The sequence below is a fragment of the Rhagoletis zephyria genome, unplaced genomic scaffold (genome assembly GCF_001687245.7).
Source record: "Rhagoletis zephyria isolate East Lansing unplaced genomic scaffold, Rhagoletis_zephyria_1.1 Rzeph_scaffold_00075, whole genome shotgun sequence".
In the NCBI taxonomy this organism is placed as follows: domain Eukaryota; kingdom Metazoa; phylum Arthropoda; class Insecta; order Diptera; family Tephritidae; genus Rhagoletis; species Rhagoletis zephyria.
The window spans coordinates 354,115-365,925 of record NW_016157159.1 but is presented as its reverse complement, the minus strand read 5'-3'; the positions used below and the strand labels follow the sequence as shown (position 1 = coordinate 365,925).

The 11,811-nt window shown below is 38.8% G+C and overlaps 1 protein-coding gene across 1 annotated transcript in view; it reads left to right on the top strand.

Annotated features, from left to right (window-relative positions):
* LOC108372723 (probable serine/threonine-protein kinase fnkE) overlaps positions 1-11,552 on the top strand; it is a 151,788-nt gene extending 140,236 nt beyond the window's left edge. Inside the window, exons 2-3 of the mRNA XM_017628476.1 lie at positions 10,302-10,824; positions 10,880-11,552. Coding sequence (XP_017483965.1) covers positions 10,302-10,824; positions 10,880-11,269 — 913 coding nt within the window. The 3' untranslated portion in view covers positions 11,270-11,552. The remainder of the gene's footprint in view (positions 1-10,301; positions 10,825-10,879) is intronic.
* The last annotated feature ends 259 nt before the right edge of the window (positions 11,553-11,811 follow it).

Below are 11,811 nucleotides of genomic sequence, written 5' to 3'. Positions count from 1 at the left end.
GGTTGAATGAGGATGTGCCGAATGAGTGTCCGGCATGCGGAGAGACCCCACATGACTCGAAACATCTCTTCGCATGCCCGGAAAACCCGACAACCCTAACGGCCTTGTCCCTGTGGACAAACCCCACAGAAGCTGCACGCTTCCTAGGGTTGCCGTTAGTGGAACTTGACGACAACGACTGAGATACCAACCGTCCTGGGCGGGGTTGTTGTAGCCGCTACAACAACAACAACAACCCTTAATTTTTGTGGTAAACTTTAATCAGCTGTTCGATATTTGTTACAATTTATTTTATTTTTTTTAAGGAAAAAAGCTAAGAATTGATGAATATAGTTTACCAGAATAATAAAAGGAAACTGAAAAGGATGTTCACAGTTGATAAAATTATTGAGTTCCGAATCGCAGTTTGCCAAAACTAACGAAGTGGGTGTAAAGGCCCTTATTGTTTCGCCGTTGTCGAGTACTCAGTAGCTCATAGCAATAACAATGACAATTGTCACCAGCGCTTAAAACAAATTTGCGGCATAGTATTAGGCGCAGTAGTGCAGACAATAGTCAGCCGTTGACTTTTGACATTTGCGTGGGAATAGGGCTGTTGGTATGAAAGGCCATTCTTATCAACAGCTGGTTCGTAGTTTTTTGCCTATAAAAAAATAAATTGTAACTGAAAATTTAAGGAAATTTACTTACTCATATGCATTAAGCCTTTAGACAGCGGGCGTAATTAAAATTTAATAAATATTGAACACCTGATTGCTGATCCCCAAATATTGAACGTGTGATATGCTCTTTACATTTAACAAGGCAAGGCGCAAGGCACACAGGTGTTGTCAAGGCGAATTGCAAAATAAACAATCAGTCAAAGTGAATACATATATATATAAATTCGACTTGTAAACAGCATTGAGTTTGGCGTTGAATAAAAAAATATATACCTGTTAATACCAGCTAAATATAAAATTATTTATGTCATTTTTTAATGTGAATGTTAAATGTTTGGGGTTTTATTACTTATAGCCTGTCGAGATGTAATCATTTCGTAGGCGCGAGATTGCGCAGAAGTAGATACAGCGACACTACGTCCAGGAATCAAGTAAATATATAATATATCCAACATAGGGGTTGACTTCGCGGGAGTGCACCACGCTTTGAACAAAATGACTTTATGGTGGGTGTAAAGGGGGTCGTACACATAACAAAACTGAAAACCGGACGGCGAGGAAACTCAGTTTACGAGTAATTTGTTGTTAAAGTTGAAAATTTCACCTAACAAAATGTACGATAACAAACCATTCAAACAAATACAAGTGTGCAGAAAACAAATGTTTCGGGTACGGTTTAGTACGTTGCGGGGGAAATGTTTAGGAGCGCTCACATCGTTTTTAGGGTGGGAGCGGAGGGGAGGGGGCGGAGACCCCCAAACCCTCCCCACTAGAAAGGGGACAGTCCCGGCTTTCTAAAAAGGCGTTTTGCCCCCTTGGGCTCCTTCCACAGTCCCCTAGGGAACCGTTTGAAAAAGGAAAAAAACAGAATTTTCTTGGGCAAACTGAGCAGTTTGAAGTGGAATATGACCCAACTAACAGAAAACGTGGGATTATTTAATAAATTATGCCAAATTAGATATCGGGCGATTTTGAATAAAGAATAAAAAAGTTAATTTGAAATAGAAAAAACAAGCTTTTATAAAAAAAATCTTTTTAACAAATGTATTTTTGCGTAGAATTCCTTTCTGCGTAGGCGGCCTTCGGCCGCACTTAGGGATTATAACCCTCAGGCAGTAGAATTCTCCTTTCTGTTTTGCGAAGAAAAGGAGCCGAACACCTTTTGCAGAGAACACCTTTGTATATTTTTAATGCTTACTATCTTCTTTTGTCTCTCAATCTTTTGCATATTTTGGAGTTTGACAGCTGAACTCCGCCATTTAATTTGCATATGCAACCAAAGTCCGACGAGTGATTTTGAAGGTGTTTTTATTTAATGAATTGTGATTAATTGATTAATATTAAAGTCGTAAAGCAAGTTATAACTAATCGAGTGAAGTGTAAAGTGAAGGGGAATACAAAAATGTATAGGTGGAGTGGTTGCTTTAAGGAGAATAGGAGTGATAAATGTACGCTAATTTCCGAATTTTACAAAAAAGGACATAATTCAAACCCAATTTGTAAATAAATTAGTGACCAAAATTTACAAAAGTGAGTGTTAAAATAATGTGTAGACCCTTGACTATAAGTGCGTCGAATTTTTTTTTGGATCGGGCCACCCTTTGGACGGAATAGCCCGAAATAGTTGTGAGCGCTACAAAACCCCACCCCGTTGCGGATCTATTTTGAAATATTGCGTCCAAAGAGGTGACCCGATCCAAAAAAAAAAATTGCACACACTTGTAGCCAAGGGTCTAAACTTTAGCCCTGTTCGCGTACGCACTATCCAGTAAATCCAGTACTAATTTTAAAGGTTTTTTACTGGATGTCGTTTTCGTTCGCAAAAACTTGCAAGAAACTAGCAAAAGAGGGGAAATTGAGAGAGCAAAAATGACAGCTGGACTGGAAGTTTTACTGGATTTTCACTGGATACATTTTTACTAGCAACTATTTGCTAGTAAGAAAAACGGCTGATGGCATGATGCTTATTGTAAATCATTAAGAAAATAATTGTTTGTGGTGCTTTTAGAGTTGCAATTAACAAAGTAAACCTATTAAAATATATAATAAGATAGAAAACACTAGGGTTCTAAGAAAATTGCATCGGAAAATAACAAATTAATCTGCTGTTCATAAAACTAGTAACTTCTTGCTGGTTTTGCGTTTTCGTACTTTCTTGCATATTTCACTCATTGGGAGTAAATATTGGGGTAGTAGTGCACTTTAGCGAAGGTAGGTCAAAATGGACGGAAAAAGTTCGAGAGTGGTATCAATCGACGCGTCTTAACGCCAATAATAACAATCCGAGACAGCAAATTAAGATTTTTAATTCATTGAAAAGTTATTTGCAAAAAACACTTGCACTTTCCGCCTACGCAGAAAGGTGTTCTCTGCAAAAGGTGTTCAGCCCCCTTTCTTTAGAACACAGAAAGGAGAATTCTACTGCCTGAGGGTTATAATCCCTAAGCGCGGCCGAAGGCCGCCTACGTAGAAAGGTGTCCGATGCACAAAAACATTTTTAATAGAGTGGCAGCAGCAAAATAGTTCCATTTTATTTTTAATAGAGTGGCAACACTAGTTTTTCTCCACTACCCAAGATTGTGCGGATTTTCATCATCGGAATATTGCTATTAAATACAGAATTTCGCGAAAGTGTACACTTAAAACATCACAAATGTATAAAAACTAATAAATACGTATTAAATTAAGTTCATTTCTTCCTTTCATTTGTGTGAAATTCATCGAAACATAGTGCGGAAAGTGCAAGTGTTTTTTGCAAATAACTTTTCAATGAATTAAAAATCTTAATTTCCTGTCTCGGATTGTTATTATTGGCGTTAAGACACATCGATTGATACCCCTCTCGAATTTTTTCCGTCCATTTTGACCTACGTTCGCTAAAGTGCACTTTTACCAATATTGGCTTATGCAGCGTTTTTGCTGCATTTAAAATGCAACATTTAGCACTTTCGAACATGTGTTTTCGAAGAGCGTTCATGCTACCGCATTTAGCAAATGTACATTTACGCGAGTTCGAAATAGTATGCTTTTGACAAACAGCCGTGTTCCAGTCGCTTATTCAGATCCGTATCTATTACGATAAATTCTCACGAAAAAGATAATGTGCAAAACCCCTACTGAAAAAGAAAAAAAATAAATTCTAAACCGAAAATTCAATACAAACACTTGAATTGTTTTAACCATAACCGAACATTTGTTTGTGTATATATTCATTTGTCGGTGCAGTCAATTATAATTTCCACACTTAATTAGGAAACAAAACAAACAGAGCTGATCACAAACTAATCCAGATTTGTATCAGCATCATATCGATGTTGAATTTGCGTAACTTTTCTTTATCCAAATAATGTAAAATAATAAATGAAATCTCGATCGGCGATCACTGAAACCCAGCTAGCGACTGTATACTCGAAAAGGCAATGTTGCCACTTTTTTTCATTAAACCATGTTCGAATCGTGGAAAGTTTGGAAGATCACAGGGTTGCTTATAGCATTTAGATTCGTAATGCAAAAATGGAGTTGCATTTAGTTGCATTTAGGTGACGAATTTTGTATGGATAAATGTACATTTAGAATAGCATTTAGGGCTAAATGCGCTAAATGTGCTTTTACACGTAAGCAAAAACAGCCCATTAATCTCGGAAAATTGGTTACTGGCAAGTTACTGGATATTTTTTGCTGGAGAATACGAAAACACAACTGTTGTAAATCACATTAAGAAAATAATTGTTTGTGGTGCTTTTAGAGTTGCAATTGACAAAATATACCTATTTAAATATATAATAAGATGGAGAACACTAGTTTTCTAAGAACATTGCATCGGAAAATAACAAATTAATCAGCTGTTTATAAAACTAGCAACTTCTTGCTGGTTTTGCGTTTTCGTACTTTCTTGCATATTTCACTCATTGGGAGTAAATATTGGCTTACTCTCCGAAATTTGGTTACTGGCAAGTTACTGGATATTTTTTGCTAGAGAATACGAAAACACAACTATTATTTTAACACCCTTTTTTGTAATATTTTGGTCACTAATTTATTTACAAATTGGTTTGAAATATGCTCCTTTTTTGTAAAATTCGGAAATTGGCGTAACATTTATCACTCCGATTTCCTTAAAGCACTCACTCACAACTATACATTTTTAGTATTCTCCCTTCACTTTACATTCACTCGATAGTTTTAACTTGTTTTACACTTTAATATTAACCAATTAATCAAAATTTCATTAAATAAAAACACCTTCAAATCATGCGTCGACTTTGGTTGCATGATGCAAATTAAATGGCGGAGTTCAGCTGTCAAACTCCAAAATATGCAAAAGAATGAGAGACAAAAGAGATGGATCCAGTAAGCATTAAAAATATACAAAGGGTTCTCTGCAAAAGGTGTTCGGTCCTTTTCTTCGCAAAACAGAAAGGAGAATTCTACTGCCTGAGGGTTATAATCCCTAAGTGCGGCCAAAGGCCGCCTACGCAGAAAGGTGATTCTACGCAAAAGGTGTTCAGCCCCCCTTCTTTGGCAACACAGAAAGGAGAATTCTACTGCCTGAGGGTTATTATCCCTAAGTGCGGCCGAAGACCGCCTAGGCAGAATGGTGTTCTCTGCAAAAGTTGTTCAGCCCCCCTTCTTTGGCAGCACAGAAAGGAGAATTCTACTGCCTGAGGGTTATAATCCCTAAGTGTGGCCGAAGGCCGCCTACGCAGAAAGGTGTTCTCTGCAAAAGGTGTTCAGCCCCCCTTCTTTGGCAGCACAGAAAGGAGAATTCTACTGCCTGAGGGTAGAATTCTTAATTAATTATTTAAGTAAATCGCGTTTATAAATATCTTCACAAACCTTTGCACATTTCCCAAACAAGCACAATCGCGCGATTTTTTTTATTAAAAATTTTCATTATTTATCAAATTATCGATGTACGTTTTCTACATTAGTGTACTTTGAACTACAATAACACCAGTAAATATTATTTCCACCCGAAAAAAATTATACCGTTATGATCAGGAGTAAGACCCCTATCGATCCTAATATTATAATTTTTAATAAGAGCAATGTATGTACATACGTATTGTACACTTATACTCCCTAATTATACGCACTTATTTGTGGTGTATTTTTTTTTAACGTATGGTAGCATACATTAGGTGTGTACTCGTACGCCCAACTATCTAAAGTTTTAGAAAACTTTTACTGGTTTTGCGTTCTCGTACCCAAAAAACTTGCAAAGTAGGGGAAATTGAGAGAGCAAAATGTGAAAGAGAGCTGCAAATTTCTGCTGGAAAAATTTTTCCCAGCTAAAACTTGCAAGTAAGAAAATCAGCTGATCACAAACACATGTATGTAAATAAACAAAAGAAAATATGGCCTTTTTGAGTTATTATTGCAATTTTTATTATTAATGCTAGTATACAACTAAAAAGTGCGTAAATTTAATAAGCACAACATTCATTGAATTTATTTTTCGTTAATTTGCTATTAATCTCCAGTTTGTTTACTTTAGTGTGTGCTGACTATGGTTGCCGTATGACATTTTTCGTTTGTACCATAATTTACCTTTAAATATACCAAAATAGATTTAAGTGCAGCATGCTGAAATGTTGTTTTGCTGAAGTTTTCGGTTTTGGTAGGTTGATTGTAGAAATGAAAATTTTATAATTTTAAACCTACCCTATTACATTTTTTTGGATCAATGATGGGTGTTTGGAGGAGATACTATTGTGCGTCACCATGTGATATCAAAAATAATTATGAGAAAAATAACTTATTCATTCCGATATAATTAAATCGTATTTTAAAAAGGTTTTTTTAATCCAAAACTATTCAAATGTATGCCTAATCGGAGGAAAATGCACCAAGCAGAAAATAAATTGCCAAATTAATCACCAGTGGCAATTGTGCAAGTGATCAGCTGTTTCGAAGGTTGCAAGTTTTTGCAAATTTTGCGTTCTCGTACTATTGTTGATATTTCGTCTCTTTGACAGCGAATGCTGCTAAATTCTCAGAACTTTTGCTGCTGCAGAATTTTGTCCTCTCAATACGAGTACACACCTATTATTGAAAGTACTAATCAGTTTTGATTTCGTTGGACATTTCTGAATAAGAATAGCTTTATTCCGGTTAATTGATCACAGTTTTAAGATATGCCTTTTTCGCGTAAAACATGGTTTCTCCGACCACTGTGGTGCGCTGCGTACTTTAGAACCGGCTGGCCAATTGCCTTGTATGTTGCCAACAACGTTTCTTTGTCTTTGCCCCAGGTACTGCCGGCTAGCAACTTGAGCACCTTATTACGGCTCTGTTCTTTGTTGACAATTGCGGTTGCGTGCGTAGAGAAGGAGGGCAGACTGTCGAAAGTTACTCCGAGTATTTTTGGGTTATTCAACGTCGGAATTTGTGTGTCATCAACGTGAATGCCCAGCACTAGTCTGACCTCCTTCGTTCAGGTGGTGAACAAGGTAGCTGAGAATTTTGTAGGGGGAGGGTTAGGCTCCTAGCAGTGAAGAAGCGAGAAAGCTCGGAGAGATACCCGTTTACTTTCGAGCACAAGTCATCAATTCCATTCCCAGACGCCATTATCGAACAACCACCAGCGTAAGAGACAAGCAGACTACCTCTACTTGGTGAGGGAGCGTGGAAATGTAATAGTTAAATACTAATGTGGAAGGACACCGTTCCCTCGACAGCCACGACGGTTCTACGTACCGGAATGACTTTTACCCTACCAATGGCTGTTGTTTCGGCGATCTAACCCCTTTTAGGTCGGTGAAATATCTCAGACGTTGAAGTCACCTACTACCAATCTGTTTTCACCTCTGAGTAGCGCACCTATGCCAGGGTGATATTCTGCCGCGCAGCAGGTGGCAGGTACGTTAAATATTTCGAGCTCGACATCGCCTGTCCGGGCAGCTATGCCCTGACATTCTAGGCTGATGTCCTTCCGTCGATGTCTTCTTCGATAAGCTGACACCGCACTGTGTGGTGTAGGATGAACACTAGTAGGGTTCGAACGATACTATCGATATTGAGTAAGCATCGATACTGAGGGTATAAAAATGAGTACTTTAATACTCGATACCTTATTTTTACTCGATAATTTGCAAAGTACTCGTAGTATCAAAAACTTTTTAAATTTTTTCTTCTATTGGCAACCCGATTTTCTTTGCTTATATGGATACTATCATTCAGTTTTGTTCATCACTTGAAATAAACTGAAATTTCGTGTAGTCTGTTGCATAACATAAACCAAATAAGTTGAAGTTGAATAGCCTTATTCATAAAAAATAAAGTAGGTTTAAAGAGCTTAATAAAATGACGTTTTCATACATTTTTCAATTTAAAAACCTTTATTATTTTTTATGAATAAGGCCATAAAACATTACGCAAAGTTCATGAAAATGCAGAATTTTTAGAAACCTTTTGGGTATGCAGTTTCAACTTTACGTGTAGCCTCTTATCGTTGACTTTTAATTCATACTTGCACATTATTATACTTAAATTGAATAAGCTACAAAAATGCATACCCAAAAAGTTTACAAAAAATCTTAATAAAATCTGAAATTCGTTAAAGTATATATGTATGTATGTATGCACATTTAACGTCAAAATTACTTCTGACGTGAAAGTAAGTTCTGCAATGAAATAAAAATCAAATATTTTAAATTTGTATTGTTTTAATTTCAGGAAATAACTAGATATACGACCGAAGAATAAAGTAGTTTTAGAATCCCAAAAAACGTATTTTGATGAGTTCGATACTCAGTTGTATCGATACTTTATCCCTGATATTTTTAGAGTATCGATACCATGAGCTCGTTGCCAGAATGAGTACTCAGTATCGATACCAAAGTCTGAAATTTCGAACTCTAAACCCTAAACCTTCACCATTATCTCGTTCGCGATCTTTACGGAGCACATTGTGGCGGCGCAACTCAACAGTGTTGAGTTGCTGTGGAACTTCGTTTCTAGGACCGCAGCTATCAATATGCCATGCCGACCCATAAAGACTGCTTTCTGTTGCCGTAATCGGAGCCCAATCATCACCTGCAGTAGATACGGAGCTTCAATTGCCAAGAGAGACCCGCGTTACCCTGGCTCAATTAAGGTCTGGATACTGTAGCCGCCTCAACAGCTGCCTGTCCAGACTCGACCCCAACATCCCTAATGAGTGCCCGGCATGTGGAGAATCCCCTCATGACACCGACCACCTCTTCACATGCCAGCTCAATCCGACTCGACTGACACCCCTTTCCCTTTGGTCCGACCCCATTGAAATAGCTCGCTTCCTGGACCTTCCGTTAGTTGACGACCATGATTGAATGTTGCCCTGAAATAGGCGGGGCTTAGTAGTGCCGCTACAACAACAACAACAACTGCTTTCTCTTCAATGTTGTTGTTGTTGTTGTTGTTGTTGTAGCAGCATACAAATTCCCCAAAGACTTTTTGGGGAGTGTTGCTGGAGTGACAGTCCTTGGCCAGATATAAATCTGGGTCGTTACGGTTACGTAGACCCGACTGTCGTGGGAACGCTTTCTCTTCAATCTTGCAGTTCAGTTGTAAGAATTTCGTATGTCTTGGGAGGCTGATCGCGATACGGGGGCTGAGGGACGTGTGAGGTCCACCTTGGGTCTGCTGTACCCGACACAGTTACTGTTGCTGCCTGGTGATGGGTGCCTGCAGTGGGTTCGATGTTGTCTACGGCGGCAGTGCTCTTTAGCAGGGGGCGCAGTAGTTCGCGTGTGGTGCGTAGACTAGAGCATAAGCGGAAGCGGTACCAGCGAAGGCATGGGTTGAATTTGACTGATACCACGTTGCGGTATACTCTGTTCTGGCGAACGAAGCAAATCGTGTGGGGAACCAAGATCTGCTGGTTGGCTGAGGGAGTGGGAGGTTTGCTGTTGCTCTGGGGAGCTTCTTGGAGTCCTGTAGGCTCCTTGGGTGCGCGTTGCACGAGTGCGTAGCCGTGGAGGCTGGTGGTGCCGTTTGGCTTGAGCAACAGGGGGCCACAAAGCTTGTGGTCCACTCCCGGTGAGACCTAAGGCCAGAACAGGTTGTTAAGTGACTCCATACGTTGCAGGAATTGCACCTAACCGAAGTGGAGTTTGGGTGGAGTCATCTCTGGCAAACGCAGCAGAAGTATGTTTCTTGTCCGAGGTGAGGCTCAATGCCAGCCCATAGAAGAAGGACGCGGAGCAATCCGGCTGCGGGGTATTGCTCCATGGACGTAAAATGATTGAAAGATATCGTCGATATAAACGGGATTAGGTCGCCGAAACAAAGTCCCTTGGTCGGGTAAACCCCGAGTCATTCCGGTACGTAGATCCGGCTGTCGTGGGAATGAAATTTCTAGTAATCACCTGTTATTTATTTGCACTGCCATGTTATTTCTTAGAGTGCATTCAGCGTATACCACTACAAGTTGCCGATGACTAACAATTTGTATGGTTCGATAATATAAATTAGATGATATAAAATACTTAATAAAAACCGTAAATTAAGTAATCATTGATTATACATCTGAAATAACGAAAGGTTTTAAGTAGCCTTCATAATATTAAGAATTATTTCATGTATGCCTTTTCTGACCAATTTTGAATGCATTCAATCAGATTGAAAAATAATCGTATTTTTTCATATATATTTTAGAGATGACGAAAATGTTACTGGGTTGCAACCAGCGGGGCGACAAAACAAATATTTATCTCAACAGATTGCATCAGGTCGCGGTAGTACATATACAAAAACAAATTGCGATATCGCACGGCTTACACCACAGCAACAGAAACACTTGTATAATCAAAATAATACGAAAGAAAAAAACCAAGAGCCAGTTCACGTTTTGCGGCTACAACCTCCATCGAAACCGCCGCCTTCAATATTAAATAGGCACGTAAATGATAATGAAAATGCAGGTCCGAAAATCACTGACGAGGGGCAACAACGTGTCTCAAATGCACTGCAGCGATCTGCAACACTTCCAGCAAAACATTGCCGCTTAGGCATTCGCAGTCGCGTAACATTTCAGGTGCCATCACCAGCTGCTCCGCTGGGTGATAAGAGCAATTACATCAATAGCAACAATACCGTGTGCCGTGTTGAAGCAACAGAAGTTAAAATGGCCTCGGAAGACCTCTTACAACCAGGCCACGTAGTCAAAGAACGATGGAAAGTACGTTAACTAATTTTTTATCGACCTATTTAATATTAACAATTCTTAATAATAGGTTGTGCGAAAAATAGGTGGCGGAGGCTTTGGAGAAATCTATGAAGGCCAAGATCTGATAACTCGTGAACAAGTTGCGTTAAAGGTGGAATCGGCACGTCAGCCGAAGCAGGTTTTGAAGATGGAAGTTGCTGTCCTTAAGAAACTGCAAGGGAAAGAGCATGTTTGTCGCTTTATTGGCTGTGGTAGAAATGATCGATTTAATTATGTTGTGATGCAATTGCAAGGTAAAAACCTGGCGGAGTTGCGTCGCGCACAACCGCGTGGAGCATTTTCATTGAGTACAACGCTACGATTGGGATTACAAATATTGAAAGCTATTGAATCCATACATTCAGTGGGATTTTTACACCGTGATATTAAACCTGTAAGCGAAAATTATAAAATGTAATACTTATGTTTGCATAATTTACTTTTCATTCACAAACTATATAGGTATTTTTTTTAATATTAAACAGCGACACTATATATCAAAGCAAAACGATAAATAACACTTCTTGAAAACACGTTCCTTAAATATTCTTTTAAAGCATTTCTCATTAAAACTGGTTCGCACTCTAGCGATTCCTGCACTTTCATTGGCAGGTTGTACTGACAAATTGTAATGCAGCTCGTTAGGAAAAATATATACAGTTATGAGAATTTTGACACCACTGGGTTTTTATTTGGTGCAATAAGCTTTTTTTAGTAGAAAATCCGTCGTGTTTTCCTTCCTATTTATCCAGCTCAGTATCCGGATCACTTCTCACGGTAACAATTTGGATCATGCTTATTGGGGTGGGCAGCATTAATTTTATACTACTGCCACGAAGAAGAAGAAATCACAGTATATACCACGATGCCGCGAAACAAAGGTGGCACCTTCCGCGGATCGCTAATCCTCTCTTCTTTGACTGCATCCACCCTTTCGCTGACGTCACATTATTATTTTTT